The sequence below is a fragment of the Theropithecus gelada genome, chromosome 17 (genome assembly GCF_003255815.1).
Source record: "Theropithecus gelada isolate Dixy chromosome 17, Tgel_1.0, whole genome shotgun sequence".
Lineage (NCBI taxonomy): Eukaryota > Metazoa > Chordata > Mammalia > Primates > Cercopithecidae > Theropithecus > Theropithecus gelada.
In genome coordinates this window covers 37,674,528-37,701,077 of record NC_037685.1, presented here as the reverse complement: position 1 = coordinate 37,701,077, position 26,550 = coordinate 37,674,528, and the positions used below count along the sequence as shown (strand labels likewise).

The 26,550-nt window shown below is 47.2% G+C and overlaps 1 protein-coding gene across 2 annotated transcripts in view; it reads left to right on the top strand.

The window, feature by feature from the left end:
• Positions 1–26,550, top strand: part of STK24 (serine/threonine kinase 24) — a 125,931-nt gene continuing 99,381 nt past the window's right edge. For both annotated transcript variants that reach the window (XM_025364263.1, XM_025364262.1), the window contains exon 1: positions 1–248. In XM_025364263.1, coding sequence (XP_025220048.1) covers positions 207–248 — 42 coding nt within the window. In that variant the 5' untranslated portion in view covers positions 1–206. The remainder of the gene's footprint in view (positions 249–26,550) is intronic.

Below are 26,550 nucleotides of genomic sequence, written 5' to 3'. Positions count from 1 at the left end.
CCTCCCCAGCGCCGTGCATGGAGACGCGGCCCGCCATCCGCAGCTGAGCCCCCGCCGCCCGGCCGGGACCCGCCGGGGCTGGGGTGGCCTCGGGCTCCGGCCGGCCCCGCCGCCCGAGGGTTGCGCGCGGCCCGCGGGCCTCGCCGCCCCGCGCGGATCGCCGCGGCCCGGCCGTCCCGTGCCAGGAAGTAGCCGTCCTGAGCGCCATGGCTCACTCCCCGGTGCAGTCGGGCCTGCCCGGCATGCAGGTAGGCGGGCGCGGGCCGCGGGGCCGGGATGCGCGACCGGGGCGGAAGCGGCAACTTGGCGGTGTCCACACGGCGCCCCCCTACGCCCAGCTGGCCGGGGTCGCACCAGAGCCTGGCTCCCCGCGCGCCCAGCTCGGGCGGGGGTCCGAGTCCGAGCCCGAGCCCCTGATGTCCCTGCCGGCTCTGGCGGCCGAGGTCTCCAGCGTGTGCTTGCAGGAGCCGTAGGGACCGCGGCCTGGGTCCGGATGTGGGGGTGCGGGCGCCTCGTCCTACGCGCTCCCCTCGCCCCAACACTCCTCCGGAGCTGCAGGCCCTGGGTGGCCTTCTCCCCGGGAGAAGTGAGGTGGAGCGATGCCCTTGGAGGCCCCCGCCGGGTCCCGGGGCCCTGCGTGCGGGCCGGGTTGGCGGCGGCCCCCAGGACGCGCCCCCCCAGGCTCGTCCCCCACCCCCGGGCGGGCGGGCGGGAGACCTGGGCAGGGCGGGGACGGGGAGCGCGCCTGGACTCGTCCGGGCCCGAGCGGAGTAGGCAGGGCGGAGTGGAGGAAGGTGTAACCGCGAGTTCCACTTGGAGTGGCTTTGCCTGGAGCCCCCTTGCACCTGCGGACTGGGGGGAAGTGCGAGCTGCAAACCTTCTGGAAGGAGGAATCCCTCGCACAGCCGCACACCAGGGTCCCGGGCCTTTCACTTTGAGACTTGGTTGCATTTACAGGAGTTCTTCGCCCAGTAAACCTCTCCTTCGGTACTTGGTGACATCTTGGCCTACCAGCGACTTTTTGAGGGATGGGGGAGGAGTTGAATTTCAAATTTACATGTATAAGTTAAAGGGTTTTTGTTGCCATTGGGGACTGCTTTTAGCCCTTTGAAAAACAAAACCACTGTCCTTGGCTAACTCTTGTAAAGTTTGTAGGCGCAGAAATGGTGGCAAAATGCTTAGGATTGAAATCTTAGGATACAATTAGGATATGTCAGGAAAGTTTGCTCTCCCAGTCTAGCTGAGTGAACGTTAAGTGTTCGAAGAAAACCAGAAGCATCCAAGTAGATTACCGGTTGACTTATAGATACCAACAGGCTCATTCCCTGTGTGTTGAGGGCTGAGAAGCACAGTGCCCAGACCTGGGACTGCCTCTGGAGTCTGCCCGCGTTTTCCAGTGAGATCATCCCTCTCCCTTATTTTTTTGAAACCATAAAAAGAAAACTGGATTTCACTGTTCACGTTTGAATTCTGGAAAAATAAGAACTCAAAGTTACCGCTTTAATGGCAGCTAGAATTTTACTCCAACTGTGTGTGTATGTATATATTTAAGCAGTATATATATGTGTGTATATAAATGTTTAAGCAGTAAATAAATATATATATTTAAGCAGTAACAGTATCTTAAGAGTGACTGGGAAGATGCTTGAAGAATATTCTTTTGTCGACTCGTTTAAGGAGCGTTGAATTTAGCATGCATTCAAAACCTAAACTTCTGCTGACTGCTGGGTAACAATCAGATGTGGTTTCTTGGTATTTCCTAAAGCCGCTTTGGTATGAATTTAGAGGTGTGTAGGTCAGAGTGAACTGGGTGAAAAAACGAATTTCTTACCAGTCGAGCAAGGACTCTTGTAATGATTTTTTAAAAAAACTTTTATCAGTATTTCCTTTAGGTTGACATTTATACCGTGTGCATCAGGTTGGAGTCTAGCACAAATGCCTCACTTACTAGGTTAATTGGCCTTTGTGGATAGCCAATCAGTTTGAAAAGGTACTAAAGCCCCTTTGGCTGGTGCTGTGAAGTCAGTATCAGATGGTTACCAGGTGATATCTAGTATCTCACCTTTTCATTTTTGTCCTTTTTTTTTTTTTGAGTGGATCAGAGTTCTTAAATCTTGGGAAAAGAGGATACATTTCCTTAATAACTTTGCCTCTCAACTGTTATGTATCTGTTAGATTGTGTTACATGGGAACTGTTTTTGTTTTCTCAGTATGAAAGATGGTAAGTGTTTCTCAGGAGAAAAGATGATCAGATTTTCAGCTGTTAACAGTTTTACAGTTTTAGAGGTAGGAAAGTTGGCTTCTGCCAGTCATTCCTGTACCTAAGTACATCTACAGACTGTATGGTAACAAAGTGTATCATTTGGGGAAGAACATTCTTTTCTCCTTCCCCACCCCCCAAAAGAAAAACAACAAGCACATTTATTTTCTACTTCAAATTAGCAGTTGCTGCTGCCCTGGGAGGCTTCCCTAAGAGTTGTTGCTGAAGATTCAATTAAAAGCACACCCGCTTTCAACTGTTGTCTGCTAAATGGGAGGAGAGAAGTCCATATCTCTTCTATGGCTTGCCCTGATAGGCCTCATAGCCCTCCCTTTTTCTTGTCTCCTGACCAGGGCTTATAAGGAGTTGGCTTAGAAAGACAGCAGAGTCTGTAATCCCAGCACTTTGAGAGGCCGAAGCGGGCGGATCATGAGGTCAGGAGATTGAGACCATCCTTGCTAACAAGGTGAAACCCCGTTTCTACTAAAAATCAAAAAAATTAGCTGGGCGTGGTGGCACAGGCCTGTAGTCCCAGCTACTCAGGAGGCTGAAGCAGGAGAATCGCTTGAACCCGGAGGTTGCATTGAGCTGAGATCATGCCATTGAACCTCAGCCTGGGCGACAGAGCCAGACACCATCTCAAAAAAAAAAAAGCAGAGTGAATTTAGGTGGCCTAGGCAAGGATGCTTGAAAAATAACAACCATGTTAGTATAAACACCATTTTTCCGTGTTTTGCAAATCATTTTTATGCCTCTTGATTCTTACTGGTACCGTTTGAGATGTAGGTATTATACCATTTTGTAGATGTAGAGACCAAGGGACGCTTAACTAACCAAGGTGAGATCATATATTATATGGCAGATTTGTTACTGGAAACTACTGCTCCTCCTACTCCCACTCACCATGCAGTGTTACTGTTTTGTGGTTACTTTTGCAAACATTAAAGTTTATCTCATTGCCAGTTGGATTGGCCAAATAAATTAGAAATAGGAGGCCGATTTTTTAATTTATTCAATCAGCAGCCCTGATTGAACTTCCATGTGCCAGGTCCTAGGGGAGGAGTTGAAAGTGGTAGATCTGAATGAGGTTACCACTTTAAGTAAATGTTTAATGAAAGTTGCTGAAGCCTTTCCTTTTTTTCTCCTAAACCCCAGTTTTATATTTCAGTAGGGGAAAAAAATAGACATCATAAACTGAATGAATGTAGTGACGACAAGTAAACATAAAGAAAGCGGGCTGGTCTGTGGCTATAAGTACTCCGTCTTTCATTGAGCATTTCTTGTTTCAATTGAGATTAAAAGGAAAGCTTCGGATGGAGGCAGGAACACCAATTGGCTTTGAGTTTGCAGAAATGTGATTTAAAAATGAGATTTCGGTTTGCATATTTCTGTTACCAAATTTTATCAGTCACTTTTCAACTTTTCTGGACCGTGACCCATGTAAGAAATAAATTTTACATCAGGATCAAAAACAAGTTTCAGGAGACAGTACTAATCCTTACTACGGGTTGAGTATCCCTCATCCAAAATGCTTGGGACCACAAGTGTTTCGAAGTTTGGAATATTTGCATTATATACTTGTTGAACATCCGAAATCAGAAGTGCTCCAATGAGCATTTCCTTTGAGCGTCATGTTGGCGCTCAGAAAGTTTCATATTTTGGAGCATTTTGGATCAGGGATGCTCAGCCTGTGCTTGTGATGTGCTGTTGTGGTACATTTAAAAAAGGAGCTGGTTGCAACACTAGATTGATTTCACAGCCCACTGGTTCCTGACCCACAGTTTGAAAAATACTGAATTATATACGTCACATGTATTGCAAATTGCAGGGCCTGGTTAATTTACCATGTTTCGAAGTTGTAAGTTTAACACAGTTTCATATTTGAAAACTCAGATAATTTAGAGGAATAGCTTAAAAACCTGAAGTTTCTCCTTGTTAACATCATCCTGTCCCCCTCGTTCCCCTTCTGTTTTTCTTGCTGCTTGGATAAACAGACCTTTGCTGAGAATGCCCCTTGCATCGGGGTAGTGAGACCGGTGTCTAATGGCCGGTTTGGGAACATAGGGAGCTTTTCTCAAGTGCTCTGCTCACCCTAGGGAAGCCTGTGCACTCTGGGACTCTGGGAAATGAAGGCAAACACAGGACAGCTGCATTTAATTGTGGCTTAAGTGCTCTTGTACTTTTTTTTTCTTGTTAGTGTCACATTTCCACGGGTTCTTTTCCGTTCCTTCTTTGGGAGATGCCTGCCCAGTTACCCTGTTACCATCTGCACCCTGGGGGAAGGTTGGTGTGTCACTGGGTGTGGAGAGTCAGGACTTCTGAGACATGGGTTCTGAGAGCACCTCGGGGACTTGCTGAACTGTGGAGTGTGCTCTGGTGACTGACAGTATTGGACTGGGGAGCCTGCAGAGTATGGTGCCCGGAGCGGTGGGAGGCAGAGTTCAGAGCCTCAGTCCATCCTGTTTTCAAGAGGTCGGCTGCCTGCCTTGGGGCAGTGGGGTGCCTGTGGACCTGGGGGAGGCCTTGGATCTGTAGACAGCAGAAAGTATGGCACATTTTTGAGCAGATGATCTGTTCTGTGGGGCTCCTGCTTTCTCAGGTGTGGGGAGTGCTGGGTGCCCCTTTAGAAGGCATTGCAGCACTTCAGGGAAGAGGAAGTCCAGGGATACGAGTGGGGGGCCCAGGTGTCAGTAGGACAGCCTAGGTGGATTTTTTTTACTGTTCACTCAGCTTGGTGACTTGAACTCTCAGTGAACATTTTATAGTGTTTCATTACTCCCTTTGCTCTATGATCCTTTTTGCGGATCAATGCTAAAGAGTAATAAGGAAAGTACTCAGTTACTGTTAGTTACTGTTTTGTTACTGTTAGTTGCCTATGTGAGTGTCAAAAAACAAAAAACCTATTTTCACTACTCAGTGTTCCAAAGTGTAACAATGGTAAGAATTTGTTATGCTTGAAAGTGTTCTTTTTTGAGGGGGAGGATGGTCACAAGGTTTTTTAAAATTAGAAAACCCGAAAGTTTTGGAGGAGTCCAGTCTCAAATCTGGGAGTGAGTGTTCTTGATAGCATTTCACATAGAACCAAGTGAACTTCAAGTAGGAATTGGTCAGATTAGACTTTCTAGCATGCTAACGGAGCAGAGTGGCCCTGCGCTAAGCAGTTAATTCCCATCCTCTTACTGACTTTGATGCTCTTCTTGGAGCTGCGTTCTGATACGTGGAGCTGAAGTGCCTAATGTGGTGCAGGTTGAGATTCATTTTCAGTTCAGTGTTTTTCGAGGATCCTGGTGCAAGATGTAGGGTGAACAGTTACTGAGGGGATGAGCCTGTCGATGGTCACTGCTGCTTTCTGCTGTGCTTGTGCAGTTACACACACTCTAAAGCTGGAGTCCAGGCGTCCAGTGCTGTCCTGAGAAATGGGTCACTTAGCTCTTTATTTGGGTGATTATTCCCGGTGATTCAGAGCTGCCGTTGTGGAAGCTCTTTACCTGCAGGAAGTGGACCACACCCAACCCACCTTTCTGTGGCTTTTTTTAATGCCTTAGCTCAGCTGATTATCATTAATGGAATCTTGTGGCTGGTGTGAGTGCAGGAAACAGAAGTTGCACTCTGTTATCCACGGCTCGCCACGTAGAATCAGCCACTGTCGTCAGACTGGTTTGTAGCACTCATTTCCTATAATTATGTTTTTTGCAGTGGAAATTATAAAAAATCTCAGTGCCAAATGCTTTGGGAAAAAGAAAAAAAAACCCTGCCTCCTGAGGTTGACTATGAGGTTTCTTAATCGTAAATGGCTCCCTGGTTTGCTCCTCAGTTTATTAGGGGAAATAAACTGAGATACGCCTTTGCTTGGTACAAACTGTGAAACATCCCAAATTGGTGGTTGCCAGTCACTTTATGCGCACCCAGGGAACAACATTGTTGACTCTAGAGACCTTCCATTGTGTTTCTTGAGGGTTCTTCGTCAGCAAAAGAAGCCTTTTCTGTTCTGCGCCCTATTGATATCTGAATACATTGTGGGAACATTTCAAGTTTTAAATGAATGCTTACCAAATACGTAGCTGGGGTTTATCTTCCTATTATTTTAAGTCTCTTTCTGTTTTTTAAGAGAATTTTAGGCCGTAAGGTTTGAAAGAAGTGTTACAGGTGCACATCCTTTGTTTTATTTGTAATTAGGATTTTGTTTAGTTTTTATTTAGGAATGTCTAATGGGTAGTTTTGTAAGGTTGGTTGGGAAAGATAGCAGCTGCTTCCACTTCCCTCCATTTCTTATTCCCCGAGGGTAGCCCCTTTGATCTCTCCTGGTTGATTTTCGTTTTTGTTACTCCTTAATTTATGAGGAACATCAAAAATTGGGCGCCGTGGCTCACGCCTCTATTCCCAGCACATTGGGAGGCTGAGGCGGGTGGATCACTTGAGGTCAGGAGGTGAAGACCAGCTTGGCCAACATGGTGAAACTCCGTCTCTACTAAAAATACGAAAAATTAGCTGGGTGTGGTGGTGGGCGCCTGTAGTCCCAGCTACTTGGGAGACTGAGGCAGGAGAAGTCTTTGAACCTGGGAGGTGGAGGTTGCAGCGAACTGAGATGGTGCCACTGCACTCTAGCCTGGGTGACAGAGTGAAACTCCATCTCAAAAAAAAAAATTGCTGCCTTTTTTTTTTTTTTTCTGGTTTCAGGTGTAGTCTATAGACTTTGGACCCTGCGGATGAGGATTTATTTCTCTTCTGCTTGCCTGTTTTCCTCACATGGACTCCCCTCTTTCCCAGCAGAGATGTTGGAATGTCAGTGAGGTCAGAATGCAGTGTGTACACTGATGGACTGCAGACTGATCCACAGCCCGGCCGCTATTACTCAGCCATCGTTACTGATCAGATCTCTTTTGGAATTCTTTTGGTAATACTTAACAGCTCATGCAACCCAGCACTCTGCAGTTATTGCAACCTTGTCTTAGGAAGTTCGGGTGGGCACCTGTGCCCTTCATCCCCTGCATATCTTCTGTGCTTCTTGTGCTGCCCCCATCCTCTGGTCTTCCTTTGCCCTCATCCTCGGGTCCTTCTGCTGCTCTCTTGTGTTGAATATCTTTTTTTTTTGGTCTCTCCTGTCATTGTCTTTTTTGGCTTATGCAGGGTGTTGATTGGGCATATAGTGTGCTATTTTCTGTGAACAGGCAATGTGGGAGACAGGCTTTTCAAAAATTTCTTTTTTCCTTCTCCCTCAGTTGATATTTTAGCATGGTATAAAATTGCAGGGTGGACATTCATTTCCTCCAGAATTTTAAAGGTGTTTCTCCACTGTGTTTTAGCTTCCGGTGTTGCTGTTGAAGATGGAGGCCCCGCCAGCACTGGCTTCTGTGTGTGCAGGCTGTGCTGTTCTTCCTGGACCTAATGGGATCTGAACTTTTTCCTTGTGTTCTGAAGTTTCACGGTTATGCGTCTTGGAGTGGGGCTGTTTTCGTTTCTCGTGACAAATACTTGGTTAGGCCCTTTCTGTTAAGTGACTCAGGTCTTTTTGTTGATTTTTTTTTCTTTGATTCCCCCCACCCCCCTGCCCCCCTTCCATTTTCTGTGTTCTTTCTTTCTGAAAGTTTGTTACTTGGGTAGTGAACCTTCTGGACCGGCCCTCAAATGTTCTTTTTTCTTTTTTGAGATGGAGTCTCACTCTGTCACCCAGGCTGGAGTGCAATGGCGTGATCTCCATTCACTGCAACATCTGCCTCCGAGGTTCAAGCAATTCTCCTGCCTCAGCCTCCTGAGTAGCTGGATTACAGGCACCCACCACCATGCCTGGCTAATTTTTGTATTTTTTAGTAGAGATGTGGTTTCATCATGTTGGTTAGGCTGGTCTCGAACTCCTGACCTCAGGTGATCCACACGCCTCAGCCTCCCAAAGTGCTGGGATTACAGGCGTGAGGCTCTGTGCCTGGCCTTTGTTCCCTGTTTTTAAATATGCTGCCTCTGCTTCCGGCTGTGTCTGCTGCGGCCTGGTCCATATATCCTCAATTTTTCCTTCCTTTGCAGATAGTATATTTTCCATCATTTCCTTGGCTTTGGGAGCCTGGCTGTGAGGTGTGGGGTAAGCTGTCTGACTGTCTACCCACTTCCGTAGCTGACTTTGAGGCTCTGCCTGGTTCACTCATTCCCACAGCAGAGGGACCTGGTGGGATCACTCCTGAGAGCTGGGGGTCCAGCACTGTGAGTTAAGTTAGTTCTCTGCTGGCCGGGCGCAGTGGCTCATGCCTGTAACTCAGCACTTTGGGAGGCCAAAGCAGGTGGATCATTTGAGGTCAGGATTTCAAGACCAGTCTGGCCAACATGGTGAAACCTCTTCTCTACCAAAAACACAAAAATTAGCCAGGCGTGGTGGTGCACGCCTGTAATCCCAGCTGCTTGGCAGGCTGAGGCAGGAGAATTGGTTGAACCGGGGAGGTGAAAGTTGCAGTGAGCCGAGAGGGTGCCATTGCACTCCAGCCTGGGTGACAGAGCGAGACTCTGCCTCCAAAAAAAAAAAAAAAAAAAGTTCTCTGCTTTCTGCACTTCCGGTTTAGTGTTGTCTTCCTCTACTCCCCCCACCCCCTCCTTTTTAAAAAAAAAACAGAACAACAACAACAAAAAACCCCTACTTCCTTTCCAGCTTCTGAGATTTCATTGCAGTTGTCTTCTCTCCATTTCAGGTATGTGGTGGTTTTTAGATTTATGGTTTTAGTGGGATTTCAGGATTGACCCAGCTAGATGCTGCTCTCCGTGTGACCCCTCTCCCTCCAAGTTGCCGTTCTTCAGTTTATAAGTGAAGAAATTCCAAGGGCCAGGACTGACTGCTGGGCCAGGGCAGCGGGCAAGATCCCGGAGCCTCCGTTCTCTTCATCATGAGATTGCGCCTCTTGTTTTCTCCTGCTGTAAATAAACAGCAGTATACATGTCTGCTTATTTTTCCATCTCTCTACCTGGACAGTGGCCTCTGCCTCCCCACCTTGAACTGAGAACATGCTCTTGTTTCTTCTCATGTTTTTGGTGCTGAGATCCTGTGGACACAGAACCATGTCTGGGAGCTTCATAGGATCTCTCTGGAGAAACGCTTGCTTAAGTTTATGATGCTTTTGGGTTCCAAACCCCGGTCCAGAATTGAGTATATGCTACTTGGCAGGGCGGAGGTGGCGTCAGTCTGGTCGTATGTTCCATGGTGGTCGGTGCAGGACTGGGGCACACGTGTGCCACAGATGCCGAATAGCCCGTCGGACGGCCCGGGTGCTGGGTGGCTGTCCCAGTGGCCACGTGTTGGCAGATTGCATGTTGCAGAGTCAGTGGTGGACACAGAACCATGTCTGGGAGTGATGTCTGTGCGCTGGGGGCACCGCACAGTGCTGGCCATAAATCCATAGCATGTTAATGGATGGAGGACTTGAAGGGTGCATATCTAAACAGGGAAAGCTCTTCTTTGGGGTGTGGCCTTCAAGCGATTTCTTGCTTAAGGACAGAGTAATTTCTTGGGTAGAATTTTAAGCAATGAACCATTGAGTAGAAATGAAAAACAGCCTGGAACTTGGAGACTGAGCCTTAGCCTGCAGTTATTTTAGGTATAGTTTCGTCGAACTTTGGGAACGTGTTCAATGTGGTGACTTCAAAGTTGTTAAACTGCCCCCTGAACTCCAGATGAAGAAAGGTACTGTTTGAGTATTCCTTTAGTATGTGTGATGCGGTTTCCTGGTACCACGTATTTCTTGAGCGGTAATTCACACGAAAAAACTGGTAGCACGAAGCCTCGCTTCTTCAGCAGTTCTGCAGCAGAGGTTTCTTCTCCCACCTGCTTCCCTGTTGCTTGCTGTGGGTAGGTGGAAGGAGTTACTGAGCCTGTGGCGTGGCTGGATTTATGTCAGACTAGAAAATAAACGTCTTTGGAATTTGGAAGCCTTGTAGGAAGGGGACTGCTTTGACTGAGTTTTCCTCAGGGAGGGCCGGGCCCCTTGGTGAACCCTCAGGGTCTCTGTTGAGTGAACGGCTGTCAGAATAATTTTACAGATGAGAAAACCGAGGCTTATGAAACCTGCCCAAGGCCTCGGCTAGAAAACAGCGTCAGTGGGGCGGAAGCGCTGACTCGGAGGCTAGCATGTGTGTGCTTTTCCTTCCTCCTGACTGCGCGCTCCCTGGCATGTCAGATTCCCTACACCGCATCCCCAACACAGCTCTGCTTTCCTGACCATCACATTGTCCCTCCAGCCTCCGTGAAACCAGCTCAGTTCAGGCCTGTGAACAGGGGATGTTTTGGGCATTTTTATTTCCTTTTTTTTTTTTTAAATCTTTAAAGAAGAGTGTGTTCATGTTTCGTTATTATTCATTTTTTTTTTTTTGAGAAAAAAAAATCTCCATTTTGTTGGGGGCAGGTCCTTCCCCCTTAGCCTGGCGTGCTTCTGGCTGGCAGGGTGCCTGGCACAGCGGGGTGGGCAGCTGGTGGTGTGGGTCCTTGTGGTCCTGTGCCCGAGGGGCCGGGCCTTCTTGGTGGTGGTTGCATGGGAGGAGGTAGCTGGCCTTGGCTGCCACCCCCATGCCCACCGCCTGGTGCTGGAGCAGAGGGAGCCCTGGGCCTTCAGCCCACCAGGCTGGCGCTGTGCTGTCTGCGCACTCCTCCTGATCGGAAAACTTGTTCCTGGATTATTTTTAACCCGCTTCCTGGAATTTAGGATTGTGGGTATGGGGGGCGGTGACTTGGACTTTCAGATGTTTTCCCTGTTCCTTTATCTCCATTCTCTGTAGTGAGCTCTGAGTCCCACCTCGTTAGGGTGGGCATGGAGCTGCTGACTGACTTATGTTCATTGCCTTTCAGGTATTGGCCAGACAGTGGTGTTTGGACGGTGAAGAAGTAATTGATAAATTTTTTTTTTTTTTTTTTTTTTTTGAGATGGAGTCTCGCTCTCTGCCCAGACTGGAGTGCAATGGTGTGATCTTGGCTCACTGCAACCTCCGCCTCCCGGGTTCAAGCGATTCTCCTGCCTCAGCCTCCCAACTAACTGGGATTACAGGCACCCACCACCATGCCTGGCTAATTTTTATAGTTTTAGTAGAGATAGGGTTTTGTTTGCCCTGTTGGCCAGGCTGGTCTCAAACTCCTGACCTCAAGTGATCTGCCTGCCTTGGCCTTCCAGAGTGCTGGGATTACAGGTGTGAGCCACTGCGCCCAGCCCTCTAATGGAATATAAGACCAATCACCTGGAAGGCTTGATAAACTGCAGACTGCGGGCTTTGCCCTACCGCCCTGGAGTTTCTGATTCTGGGCGTCTCAGAGGGAGTTTGTATTTTGAACAAGTGTCCTGGTGTATTGCCACCTTGAGGATGACACTTTGAGAACCATTACTCTGGAGAATTAAAAAGAACCCTGAATCCCCATTGCTCCCACTCTAGTGAAGCACACAGTAGCCTTGCCCATTTGAAAAGCGAGCAAGCTACAGTCAGTGCTTGCAGGCTTGTATTTCCAAAGACTGACTTTGGAACCACTGACCTAACTTTGAGAATTGAATAGGCTTTTAATTATAGGACTCATTAGAGCCTTTACTATTTTAGCAAGTATTTATAAACCTGTTGGGGGCAGAGGATGTGTGTTCCATGTCTTTTTGACCTTGGAACCTTATTTTTATTTTTAGAAATGGGAATCTCGCTATGTTGCCAGGGCTGGACTCGAACTCTTGGCCTCAAGCAATCCTCCTGCTTTCTGCCTCTTGAGTAGCTAAGATTACAGGCTTGCGCTACTGTATGCCACTTGGAACCTTATTTCATAAGCAGTGCATCTCTCAGACTTAGGATGCAGTAGTCCTTTTGGAAAACCCCTAGAACAAGTGCTCTGACCCTGATAATTCTCAGATTTGTCAGGATAACTTTTCTTTTCTTTTTTTTATTTTTGAGACATACATACACACACGCACATGCACACATACACATACACACACACTTCTTGAATGTTAGCTTTGTAAAAATTTTTTTATTTTTATTTTTTTTTAAGATGGAGTCTCCCTCTGTCACCCAGGCTGGAGTGCGGTGGCCGGATCTCGGCTCACTGTAAGCTCCACCTCCCGGGTTCACGCCATTCTCCTGCCTCAGCCTCCCGAGTAGCTGGGACTACAGGCGCCCGCCGCCGTGCCCGGCTAATTTTTTTGTATTTTTAGTAGAGACGGGGTTTCACCGTGTTAGCCAGGATGGTCTCGATCTCTTGACATTGTGATCCGCCCGCCTCGCCCTCCCAAAGTGCTAGGATTACAGGCGTGAGCCACCACGTCCGGCCTAACTTTTAACTGTGGTATTGGGTGCTGCTCCTGACTTCCTGATCGAATGTAAGTGCCAGCCTAAAACTCAGGGCCGTTTTTAGTACCCAGCTTCCTCCTCTCTGCTCTTCAGCCCCTCTGCCCTGGGTGGGCTCAGCTTCCTGTGGTCCTCCAAAGCTCAGCGCCTGTTCCTGGGCCGTTGAACCTACCCCTCCCCTTGCTCAGCCACTGCAGGATTCTCAGACTCAGTACCCCTTGCCTTCCTCTGCCCAGGGAGCCCTTGTAAGGGGAAGCCCCCGAGCAAGCTCTGTATCATCTGTCCAGCTCCTCTTAGCTCCAGGTGCTGGGATGCCGCAGGGGTGAGAAGGGCATACCCTCCCATGTTTTTCCCACTGATGAAATGACCATCTTTGGTTAAAACTGATTTTCTTTTCTTGGTAGCTGTTGTGTTTAATACTTAACTAAATATAATACTATACGTATATTTCAGAATGGGGAAAAAGTGTTTCATATCAGTAGAGTTTTCAGTGTTTGGGATGTTGGCTCTTATGTATAGTTGATTTGACTTTTGATTCAGAAGTGATCTCTATTTCTCTGTTATCCCCCTCCCCCCTGTTTATTTTAATAATGTCATCTGTTATTAGGGTGTACTGGAATTGGCTAGACTTTGATTTTGCCAGGCTTTCTTATTTGAGGGTTTTGGGGTTTTTCGCTTTGCTTTTGGTTTTAAGTGCATTGTAGTTTTTCTGAGGCTTGTTGCAATTCATTACATGAGGAATTGGAAAAGTGTTTCATATGGCATTTTCAAATACAAGGGTAAACAGCACATTATACAGACTTAGGAGATTGACCATGTCAGGAAGGGAAGTTACAGAGGTTTGGGCTCTTTTTTCCCTTTTGTTAATGAAGAATCTGAAGTCTTTCTAAAACAGCTTGTGTCATTCAGAATGTCTTCCCCTATGTTGTCTTCTACAAGAAAAGACGAGCTTCTGTGAAGTGAAACTACTTGCATTTCCTGGCCTCGTTCCCCCGACTGCCTGTGTTTATTTCTAAAGAATAAAGGCAGAGGATGTGATTGAAGTGTGCCATCTAATAGCATCGGTATTCTGGGTACACACTAACAAAATTGACCTGGGGCCATCGGTGCCAGCCTTGGATGTTGTGGGATGGGATTTCATTTCCCTGGAGGCACGAAGCAGCCATCGTTTGAAGTGATCACATAGTTTAAACAACTTCGGTTGAAAACTAGTTCTCCAAGTGGCATCCCTGGTTCCTTCCTCTGGGATGCATTACTGTGTGTGTGGTGGAGCAGATCGTTTCTTGGGAGGCCTGAGAAGGCTTGAGAATCTCCCCAACCCCCAAATATACGGACATTTCTGTGCATGCATGGATGTTCATATCAAATATGTTATTTCTCTCCAGTTTTAATTTTTTTTTTACTTTTTAATTTTTTTTAGAGAGGGAATTTCACTCTGTAGCCCAGGCTGGAGTGTAGTGGCATGATCTCGGCTCACTGCAACTTCTGCCTCCTGCGTTCATGCGATTCTTCTGCCTCAGCTTCCCAAGTAGCTGGGATTACGGGTATGCACCATCAAGCAAAGCTAATTTTTTTTTTTTTTTTTTGAGATGGAGTCTCTCTTGCCCAGGCTGGAGTGCAATGGTTACGATCTCGGCTCACTGCAGCTTCTGCCTCCCTGGCTTCAAGCGATTCTCCTGCCTCAGCCTCCTGAGGAGCTGGGATTACAGGCGCCCACCACCACACCTGGCTAATTTTTGTATTTTTAGTTGAGATGGGGTTTCACCATGTTGGTCAGGCTGGTCTCAAACTCCTAACCTCATGATCCGCCCACTTTGACCTCCCAGAGTGCTGGGATTACAGGCGTGAGCCACTGCTCCCAGCCCTTCTCTTCATTGTAAAATGGCTTCATCAGTCAGCAACCTAAAAGAAACTTGTACTGTAGCACTCCTGGTCAGAAATGATTTTTCCTCTTTGTATTTCCAAGAACAGTTTACCCTGAGCATCCTGAAAAATAATTGGAGTGAAACGTTACTTAAGATGATAAAATATTGGAAGTCTTTAAAAAATGGTAAAAACCTCAGTACTTTTTACATGCCTGTTGCCTAGATAAGTTCTTAATATTAGCTATAGCAATCAAACGAGGGTGTTTTTGAAATTCCCTGAATATGATTCTTCTTGAGTTTGTCATTTTGTATCAGAGTACTAGGAATTCCCTTCCTTTCTGCTGGAGGAACTTGATAGTAAGGGCCTTTGGAAACCAGCGGAACGGCCAGTTCCTTATCGGCTGTGGTGTGCGAGCCCCGTTTCCTACCCTGGCCCCGTTGTGCGTTCATGGTCTATAAAAGAATCATGTGAAGTGGGGGGTTAAGGATTGTGCAGAAATGGGAACCTTCATCCAGAAAAATATCTTTACTCCATCTCCATTAAAGTGTTTTTAAAGCAAAAGCATCTAGAATCCCACTACTCGAGTATGTAGTTCTTCCTATTTTATTTGCCAGTTGTCTGCGTACACACATTTCTTTAAGTAATTGCAGTCATAATGTAGGTACACTTTTTATATTGTTTCTCATTCAGAATTGTGTCATAAATATCATCCCACATTTCCATATGGTTTTCATGATGATTGTTTTGCTGTCTTAACTGACTTCTGTGCCTCCTTTAATACAAGGCATGCCCTATCTTTTTTTCTTTTGAGACAGAGTCTCACTCTGTTGACCCAGGCTGGAGTGCAATGGTGTGATTTCGGCTCACTGCAACCTCCACCTCCCGGGTTCAAGTGATTCTCTTGCCTCAGCCTCTGGAGCAGCTGGGATTACAGGCACGTGCCACACACCCGGCTAATTTTTATATTTTTAGTAGAGATGGGGTTTCACCATGTTGACCAGGCTGATTTGGTCTTGAACTCCTGACCTCAGGTGATCTGCCCGCCTCCGCCTCCCCCAAAGTGCTGGTATTATAGGCATGAGCCACTGTACCTGACCAGCTCTGCCCCATCTTTAGGACAGAGGACTACCAACCAGAGATATGTTTGGCTCTGCTGGTTAGAAAAAACCATTCTTTCTTTTCTTTTTTTTTTTTTTTTTAGACAGAGTCTCAATCTGTTGCCCTAGCTGGAGTGCAGTGACGTGATCTTGGCTCACTGCAACCTCTGCCTCCCGGGTTCAAGCGATTCTCGTGCCTCAGCCTCCCCAGTAGCTAGGATTACAGGTGCATGCCATCAAGCCCGGCTAATGTTTGTAGTTTTGGTAGAGATCGAGTTTCACCATGTTGGCCAGGCTGATCTCGAACTTCTGACCTCAAGTGATCCGTCTGCCTCGGCCTCCCAAAGTGTTGGGATTACAGGCGTGAGCCACTGTGCCCAACCTCCTTGCTGCTTGCTTTTGCCTTTGGAGAAAGAAAAAAATGACTCTCCTCCTCTCACCCCTGGCAGTGCTATTGGAAGGCAATGTGTTATTTAATGAGTTTTATGTAGTTAATTGCTTTGCCTAGGTTGCTAAGTGAGAATACCCACACTGTGGCGTTACACTTGCACTCCTGCTGGGCACCTTACCCTTTGCCCAGTTGTATTCTAAACCGGGGTCACCGGCTGCGGACTGGGGCCCACACATATGCTCTGTGAGAGTGTGAGAGAGCATGCACTCAAGACAGCAGAACCACTGTCCTGGCTGTGTCTAGGCTCTGGGTCACTTTGAAGTGGCTGCGGGAGCCTGAGGAGGACAAACAGCTAGAATTCTGCCCGACTGAATTATGTTGTTTTGTTTTGTTTTGTTTTGAGACCGAGTCTTGCCCTGCCTCCCAGGCTGAAGTGCAGTGGCGCGATCTCGGCTCACTGCAACCTCTGTCTCCCGGGTTCAAGCAGTTTTCCTGCCTCAGCCTCCTGAGTAGCTGGGACTACAGGCGTGTGCCACCATGCCCAGCTAAGTTTTTTGTATTTTTAGTAGAGATGGGGTTTCACCATGTTGGTTAGGCTGGTCTCAAACTCCTGACCTCAAATAATCTACCCGCCTCAGCTTTCTAAAGTGCTGGGATTACAGGTGTGAGCCACCGCACCCGGTTAGATTTATGTTTTTAATTGTCCTTTAGATGAATCTTTTATATATATATGGTAAATAGTCTGGTTTAAAATAGCTCTTATATCTTGTGTTTCTCTTCAGCCTGTTGATTTAGTTAAAAGTTTCAGATGAGAAGGAGATTTGCAGAATAAGTGCCAATATTGTGACTTAAAATTACTACTCTGAATGAACATTCACCCCAAAATAGGACCAGTCTGCTTTTCAACAGAATCATACTGTATGCATTTTGAATGGCAGGGCAGTAGTCATTGAAATAATACATTCCTCGTTTAAAGTTTTCATCCTGTACAAGGTGCATAAGTGGGTTAGAGGCAATATTGAGCAATAGCATTGAATAGCACTGAGTGGATGTTTGGCTGTGCCCAGTGCCCCACAAGAACTGGAGCGTTGAGGGAGGTGTCTGCCTGTTGGCACTGAGACTGTTGAGTAGCTGCACATCACTTCAGGGTTTGCTGCCAACTGGTTTCAGATCAGTTTAGATCTCACCTCTGGAGGAGTTAGAAAAACTGTTGGTTTTCGGAGACTTTTGGATTTTGAAAGTTTGGACAAGGGATATGGACCTTTACTACTACCCTTCTATTATTATTGTTTTTTAAGAGATGGGAGTTCACTATGTTGCCCAGTCTGGACTTGAACTCGTGGGTCAAGTGATTCTCCTGCCTCAGCCTGGAGTAGCTGCGAATGCGTGGACTACAGGTGCATGCCACAGTGCCTGGCCTTTTTTTTCCTTTCAGTGATACGAGATGTGAGAAGTTAGTGCTCCTGAATTTTGCTGGAACTTGTTTGCTTTTTCTCTTTGTTCAGATTTTCAAATTTTTCTTTCTGGTATGATTGGTTGTCTTTAGTGATTTAACTTTTGTGAGAAATGGAAACTATTTGGATAGAAGTACACTTCAAGAAAAAAAGGGAGTGTTGTCAGACTTTGTTGTAAAGATCTTTGCTATTTTAAGAAAAATGGTACGTAAATGTAGACTTTGTGACCATTTAATAGCATGACAGAAACTAGGAAGGAATTGTATGAGTCCATTTTCATACTGCTATGAAGAAATACCTGAGACTGCGTAATTTATAAAGGAAAAGATTTAATGGACTCACAGTTCCACATGACTGGGGAGGCCTCACAGTCTTGGCAGGAGGCCTCACAGTCTTGGCGGAAGGTGAAGGAGGAGCAAAGTCACGTCTTACATGTCGGCAGGCAAGAGAGTGTGTGCAGAGGAACTGCCCTTTACAAAACCATCAGATCTCGTGAGACTTACTGTCATATGAACAGCCGGGAAAAACCATCCCATGATTCACTTACCTCCCACTGGGTCCCTCCCACAACACGTGGGGATTATGGGAGCTACAATTCAGGATGAGATTTGGGTGGGGACACAGCCAAACCATATCAGGGATATATTAATTTTTTTTTCTCTTTTTTTTTTGAGATAGAGTTTTGCTCTTGTTGCCCAGGCTGGAGTGCAGTGGTGCAACCTCCCACTCCTGAGTTCAAGAGATTCTTCTGCCCTCCGGAAATAATTTTGTATTTCTTTTATTTTTAGTAGAGACGGAGTTTGTCCACGTTAGTCAGGCCGGTCTCGAACCCCCAACCTCAGGTGATCCGCCTGCCTCAGCGTCCTACAGTGCTGGGATTACAGGCATGAGCCACCGCGCCCGGCCTAGGGGATATATTAATATTTTTATTGTAATTTACTTCTGTGGTCACCATTGTTTGATGCAAAAGAAAGCACAGTTTGTCAATTGTAAGAAATAAAGTTTAAAATATATGGACTGTTCCCAGATACATTCCCGATTTTACTCGTAAGTTTGTTGGTTAGTCGCCTGCACGTTTTCGTATAGAAATCAGTTTGGCAATACAGTTAAGTTGTGAGGCTAGGCTAGAAAAGCCTAAGTCTCCAAAGTCTATGTAAACTATAATCTTAAGAGTTAAGTTCCTGGTTGAAGGCAGGAAGCTAGTTGGCGTAAGGGAGTTGGAGTAGGAGAAGGAGTTTTCTTTGTGTTTCTGGGTGCAGGTTTCTGGGTTAGTTCAGGTTGGTCTTTGGGGCTGTGCCAGGCCTGGCTGTGCTCTGCAGTACCCCCTTCCCCATTGTTGGTGCCCTCCTGGTGCTGTACGGCTCTGGTGTTTACTGCATTCCTCTTTGCTCCACCCCCTTTAGTGGGTTCAGTAGTTCCCATGAAAACAGGATTCTTCCTGTTGAAATTGCTCAGCTGGATGCTGGGAAAGTATTTCTAATAGTTCATAAAATCAGTAGGCCTTCTTAATTATGGGAAGAAAGATGTGTGTTGATCTGAATAGATATCTAATAGGTAGCATATCAGCCAATATAAGGCATAGGAGATGGTGTTTAGAGTTCAAGAGGGATCTGTCATATGTCTGGTACAGTGCTGGCATTGGGATTAGATGACTAACAGCTCCGTCTTCAAGGAGCTTATGGCCCAGTAGCAGAGGCACCATGTGTCACATACATTTCAATGGGAAAAAATGCATTTATAGAAGTATAAGACTCAGAAGTAGTGCAGAAGAGGGAGTAATTAAATATCTAGACGTAGCCGGCTGAAGATTAATAAAGGAAACAATGGCTGAGCTCTGTTCTAAAAGAATTTCTTTTAAAGGCAGAGGGCATCCAGACAGATTAGAATGTTCAAAAGCACGGTGTCTTTAAATAGCACAGAGTGTTTGGAAAAATACAAGGAATCCAATTTTGTTGGACTTAAGGGGAAAGGAAGGAGAACAAGAGACATATGTTGAAGAAGGGTAGTCCAGAACCAGATCACATCTGGTCCTAAAATACCTGCTCCCAGACTACCTTGTCATTATCACCCATGGGACCATGCTGAGTGGTTTGGGCTTTAGCCTATTAGGTGATGTGACATTTCTGGGAAATTTGAATTGGCAGAGTGAGACCCATTTTGGGCATTGACAGTTTGGTGGTTAGACTGGAAAGGAAGGAGCGTGGTCCCCCAGCTAGGAGATCATTGCGGTTGCCCAGGTAAAAGCTGATGCCAGATTGAACTGTGCCACCAGTGGGTGGGGAGGAGGGAGGGATTTGAGGGAGGGAGCTGTGGGGGTAAGGGGGGCAGGCTTCAGTGATGATGGCAATGTAGGGAGGGAGGTGCCCTGGGGCGAATGAACACACCCACACACCCAAGTTGGTGGGGCCGATGACTGATGACTAGCGTGGAAGATGAAGATCCTATGTAGATAAGGAATTCTGCTTCAGATGAGTGGATTGTAGGTGGAGGAAATGAACAGGCAGTTAGAAATATGGGTCTGGAGGTGGTGGAAGAGTCCAGGCTAGGGACTAACGCTGGTGACTGATTAATTAGGTCATTTGTGCTAGCAACATGGGATGGCAGTGATCACTATACAGAGGGTGATTGAAGAGAGAGTAGCCCGTGTTTCAGAGCCCAGATCTCATCACACTTGGCTCCTCCACCTAGCAGGTTCTGCTCTGAATGTGCGCCCCGGCATGTCCATGCGGCAGCAGCATCGGCCCAGGTGGATGGATGGGGTGCGAGGTGCTGTGGTGGCTGATCACCAGTGGGAACAGTGTGTCAGCTGGTGGTGAGTCCAGAGTAGCTTGTAATTTGCTTTTTTTTTTTTTTTTTTTTTGAGACGGAGTCTCGCTCTGTCGCCCAGGCTGGAGTGCAGTGGCTGGATCTCAGCTCACTGCAAGCTCCGCCTCCCAGGTTTATGCCATTCTTCTGCCTCAGCCTCCCGAGTAGCTGGGACTACAGGCGCCCCCCACCACGCCCGGCTAGTTTTTTTTTTGTTTTTTAGTAGAGATGGGGTTTCACCGTGTTAGCCAGGATGGTCTCGATCTCCTGACCTCGTGATCCGCCCGTCTTGGCCTCCCAAAGTGCTGGGATTACAGGCTTGAGCCACTGTGACTGGCCATAATTTCTTAGATGACAGGAGTTTCTTTTAACAAATTTATGAGACAGATCATGTGCCTGAGCTCCACATACCTAATATATACATCATTTTGACCCTGCATCTCTTGTCCAGTTTAGTGGAGGTTACTTCTGAAGTGGGTCCTAAAGTAGTTTTCCAATGAGTTGCATAGCAGAATTTAAGGCTGTTCAAACAGTCTTGGTCTTGGTTGCACCTGCAAAAATCAGGTAGAAGCCTCTAGGTGAGTTAAGCCCAGCAGACTTTCATTTTAACCCAGGTGGGTGATTCTGGGCTGCCAGTGGTGCTGCTTTTACCACCCCTGGTTTGGTGTGGCCCAGGGTGGCTGGCATGACCCTGGCTGGTGTTGATAGTCATAACTGGGCTACATACTCATTGCCTCTCTGGTTTGGTGTGGCCCAGGGTGGCTGGCATGTCCCTGGCTGGTGTTGATAGTCATCACTGGGGCACATACTCATTGTGTTACAGTGTTTTGTTTGTTTGTTTTTTTCCCAATTGTAGACAAAAGAACAACAACCCCAACTAGTTTAAGCAAAAACAAAAAGGGGAGATTCATCTACTCACAGCACTGAAAGGTCTACAGTGGGCTTTTCTTCCAGTGCAGTGAAACGTGAGGGCTTACTTCTTAGGCAGGTGTCCCCCAGCTGATGATAAAGGCGGCTGCCCACAGCACCCAGCCTTATGGATGTGATCCTGGGGAACAAAGAGCACCTCTTTTTCAGTAGCTCTAGCACAAGTTCTTAGGTAAGTGCTGAGGGTACTAACATAGTCCCTAACCCTGGACTGATCCCTGTGGCAAGAGGAGTGGGGCTCTGGCCAGTCAGTGCCCCCTGGCAACTCTGCTGGGGAATCTAGCCCATGTGACTGACAATTCCCCAGGGAAGGAGGAGAAGTCAGGAAAGAGTTCTTCCTGAAGTGGGTCTTGGGTGTGGGACAGAATTTCTTAGCCGGGCACATCATCAGGTATATGCTGGTAAAAGACCTTATCTAGAGAAAGGTAGACATTTACATAAGACAGGGAAGCTGATACGTGTAGGACGTTTTTAATTGGCTAAAACCACTCAGGAGTTTTCTGTTGTGAGTTGTTTTTTTTTTTGAGACTGAGTCTCGCTCTGTTGCCCAGGCTGGAGTGCAGTGGCGTGATCTCGGCTCACTGCAAGCTCCGCCTCCTGGGTTCGCCCCATTCTCCTGCCTCAGCCTGCCGAGTAGCTGGGTCTACAGTTGCCCGCCACCGCGCCCGGCTATTTTTTTTTTTGTTTTTGGATTTTTAGTAGAGATGGGGTTTCACCACGTTAGCCAGGATGTTCTTGATCTCCTGACCTCGTGGTCCGCCCGTCTCGGCCTCCCAAAGTGTTGGGATTATAGGTGTGAGCCACCGCGCCCGGCCAGAGAGTGAGTTTTAAATGTGGTTATCCAACAATAGGGTTGTGTGTGCTGCACAGAAGGCAGGGCATATTGTGCCAGTTATACATGAGGGGAAAAGGGATGGCACGAGCTAAGCGTTCACTCTGTAAAGAGCAGGTTGTGATTATAGTCAGCTATGATGGTGGCTAGGTTATAAAATAACACACTAGACCAATCAAGTGTAATAAGAAAAGATAAAAGCAGTGTTAGGATATTTTGGGTGATCATGTTCTTAAAACAATTTTTTCTTTCTTTTTTTTTTTTTTGTTGAGTCGGAGTCTCGCTCTGCCGCCCAGGCTGGAATGCAGTGGCGCTATCTCAGCTCACTGCAACCTCCGTCTCCCAGGTTTAAGTGATTCTCGTGCCTCAGCCTCCTGAGTAGCTGAGATTACAGGTATGTGCCACCATGCCTGGCTAATTTTTGCATTTTTAGTACAGACCGGGTTTCACCATGTTGGTCAAGCTGGTCTGGAACTCCTGACCTCAGGTGATCCACCTGCCTTGGCCTCCCAAAGTTTGGGGATTACAGGTGTGAGCCACCACGCCTGGCCTAACAATTTTCTTTAATATTTGAATGACTTAATGCCAGGTTTTTAGGTTTTTTTTTTTTTTTTTTTGAGACGGAGTCTGGCTCTGTCGCCCAGGCTGGAGTGCAGTGGCGCAATCTCGGCTCACTGCAAGCTCTGCCTCCCGGGTTCACGCCATTCTCCTGCCTCAGCCTCTCGAGTAGCTGCCACCATGTCCGGCTAGTTTTTTGTATTTTTTAGTAGAGACGGGGTTTCACCGTGTTAGCCAGGATGTTCTCAATCTCCTGACCTCGTGATCCGCCTGTCTCGGCCTCCCAAAGTGCTGGGATTACAGGCTTGAGCCACCGTGCCCGGCCTGGTTTGTTTTTTTATTTTTGTAGAGATGGAGTCTCACCTTGTTCAGGCTGGTCTCCACCTTTTGGCCTCGAGCAATCTTCTCGCTTTGGCCTCCCAGAGTGCTCAGATTACAAGGATGAGCCACTGGCGGCTGGCCTAAAATGCCAGGTTTAATCGGGAAAGGGATTTTGGAGTTTTATCTAGGTGATTTGCTTTTAGCTTTTATCTGTGAGAGGTGCAGTGTTTTAGATAACCTGGAGGTCTGGAATGACCATGAGTGCAACCTGGCAGGTTACATTGGAGTACCTGTGTTGTTGTTTTAGTTAGAGGTAATTTCAGTAATTAAAATGAAATGTCCTGTTTTAAAGTAAGTTCTGTTCTGTAAGGAGCAGTAGGTATTAAATGTCTTTGGGAAGTATGAACTCTTTGGGGGGTTACCTGGAATAATGAGGATGTTTGTTGTTATTTTTACACAGTGTTACATTTCAGTTTTTTTCTTTAAAGGGAGTAAGTTACATATGGGGGGGCTTAAATGCTTTATTGACAAGAAAAAAACCATACCAGAACCAATTGATCATCACCATCATCTTCCTCCCCCTTCTCTTCCTACTTCTTTTTTCTTTTTTTTTTTTTTTTTGAGATGGAGTGTTGCTCCATTGCCCATCACCCAGGCTGGAGTGCAGTGGTGCAATCTTGGCTCACTTTAACCTCTGCCTTGTGGGTTCAAGCAATTCTCCTGCCTCAGCTTCCGGAGTAGCTGAGATTACAGGCACCTGCCACCACGCCTGGCTAATTTTTGCATTTTTAGTAGAGGTGAGGTTTTACCATGTTGGCCAGGCTGGTCTTGAATCCTGACCTCAGGCGATCCTCCCACTTTGGCCTCCTAAAGTGCTGGTATTATAGGCGTGAGCCACCGCGCCAAGCCTCCTGTTCCTCCTTTTTCTTGCTTTCTTTCAGCCTCAGCAACTCCCTTTGTGCTGCATCAGGCATTCCTTCAGTCCAGCCTGCAGCGGGATCCTTCTCGTGCTCCTCCTCCTTTTCCTAGGCTGCTGGGCATCTGCAGCAGTGTCGTCTGTCCCATCCCTCCCAGTCTCTGTGCAGCATCACCGAGGGATAGGCCGAGATGTTTTCTTTGAATTTTGGGTGTTGCTTGGAACAGGATTGGAAAAAGGCCAGTGGGTGCCTGGAATCCTTGAGCTGCTTTTTCGTTCCTTGGAGGAGGGATGTAGGTTTCATTTCTCTTCCCGACAGGCCTGGCCCGCCTTGGCTGCGTCTTCACCTTTCCTTTCTCTTTGGCGGATGTGGCCTTCCACCACTCCCAGCACCTTTGAGAAAACTCGGAGGAGCTCCCAAGCTGCTGCCTGTGCTGCCCGCTGGCAGGTTTGCACAAGTACGCATGTGATGACATTGGCCCCTTGGCTTCTGAGGACCTCCTTCACCCTTTCCTCGGCAAGACCCAGAGTTGCCGAGTGCCCGTCCGGCTCTCACCCGTCCCACAGGGACTCTGGAGCTCAGCCTACTGTGGTGACTGTCATTAGTTTTTTAATAAACTTTTTTTTTTAGAGCAGTTTTGGAGCACAACAAAATTGAGCGTAAGGTGCAGAGATCTCCCATCCCCTTGGTGCCAACACCCACGGGGCCTCCCCTGGTGTCAGCATCCTGTGCCAGAGTGGTGGGTTTGTCATGGCTGATGAGCCTGTGTTGACATGTCATCATTGCCCGAATCCATCGTTGATGCTGGAGGTTGCTCTTGGTGTTGTCCGTGCAGCGGGTTTTGACAAATGTATAGTGACATGCATCCACCACTGGAGTGTCCTACAGGATAGTTCCACTGCCTGGAAATGAGTGAGGGTATCCCGAAAACATGTCCTCTTGGCTCTACTCAAGTGGTTTTTTTTTTTTTTTTTTTGAAATAGAGTCTCGCTCTGTCGCCCAGGCTGGAGTGCAGTGGCGCGATCTCGGCTCACTGCAAGCTCCGCCTCCCGAGTTTACGCCATTCTCCTGCCTCAGCCTCCCGAGTAGCTGGGACTACAGGCACCCGCCACCACGCCCGGCTAATTTTTTTGTATTTTTTTAGTAGAGACGGGGTTTCACCGTGTTAGCCAGGATGGTCTTGATCTCCTGACCTTGTGATCTGCCTGCCTCGGCCTCCCAAAGTGCTGGGATTCCAGGCATGAGCCACCGCGCCCGGCCCTCAAGTGGTTTTCTATAGGTGCCCTTTCCGCCTTGTTGGCGTCTTCTGTTTCTGACTAGACCGAAGGCAGTTTCTCTGGAGTGGCAGATCCTGGGTCTCCCTTTCTGAGTGGTCTGCCACTCAGAAAGCTGCCTGCCCTTGGGGTTCTTGAGGTGCCCTCAGTAGCCACCCTGGACCTCCCCAAGGGCAGATTCTAATGGGCAGTTCTCACAGCTCTTTTCGGTCCTCTGCTCCCCCATTCACTTCGAGGCCAGGTTTGAAAGCTGAGTGCGTGTCCTTTTCTAAGGAGGGCTTCCTGCTTTGTTTTGTCTGCCTCAAATTTCCCTTTTTAGTCCTTTCCCAGCTAGATTGAGTGGAAGACGACCCTGCCCCGCTCAGCTGCAGATGGTTTGCCTCTCTGCTCTCCTGTAGCCACTTGTGTCCCCAGCTGGCCTGTCCCCACCTTGCTGACCACAGCTTCTTCCATGTTTCTGATCAATTTGGTACACAGCATCCAGGGTCTATGTCCCTCCATCATCCCTGTCCCTGTGGGTGGTCGTTGTAGGGAGGGGAAAATACCCTGTAATGCCTCTCCCTACTGATGTAAAGATTCCTTTTAATAAAAAGCTATTGTAAAGTTTATTCAAAATATAGAATTAATACATGACTAATTGTTTAAAAATTAGACAATACAGAAGTATGATTTTATTCCCCAGGGGTAACTAATGTGGAGAGGAAGGATTCTGTGGTTCCCGTAATTGCAAAGGATTGTTCACTATCGTACATTTAGAACTGAAGAGAAGGCTTGCGAAGGCCATTTGACTATTTTTTTCCTTCCTTATCGCAGCAGTTCCATCAGCAATGTCACGAACCTCTAACCAAGACCCCTCAAGCAATCCATTGTCTGCCAACACTTAAGTGCTTTGCATACTTCTGATGAGACGTGATACTGATTCCTCAGCAAAGATTTATTGAATGTCTACTATGTTTAATGCACCATAGTGGAGCCTGGGGAAGATGCTTACTCTATACCTGCTGTCCTTAATGAGCTCACAGGCCAGCTTCGGGCAGACATTCCAGCAAGCTTCGGAGTCTAGGCTGATAGTAACCAGAGAGAGGCACAAACTAGGTGAAAGAAAGGAACCGTTCCTGGAGGAGTCAGCATTTGAGCAGTTCCTGAAGGTGCTAGTGGGTAGAGGGCAATCCAGGCAGGTGGGTCTCTTCATAGAGTGGACTATAGTTTGGGTTGCCTGACACAGATGAGAAGCGTTAGGTTTTTCCTTCCTCCCTCCTATATGAAATAATGGGAAAGACGCCGTGATAGAAAGATTTAGTTTGGAGTAGAATAAAAGTGCTAAGAAAAAAAGAGAAAGTATGATGGGGTTTCCAAGTCTCCTTAATGGATTAGATAACTCAGAACAGCCTTGAAGAAGGCTTGGTGGCCTCGTAGCTTATGTTAGATTTTGCTTGAGGGACACAAAACAAGGAGAAATGAGAAACGTAGGTAAGTCTTGATTTTTTATAGGCTGGTCACAATATATATGCATGTATTTCTTTTTTAAGTTGAACTTAGTCTTCAACTTAATTCAGAAGTTGATTAA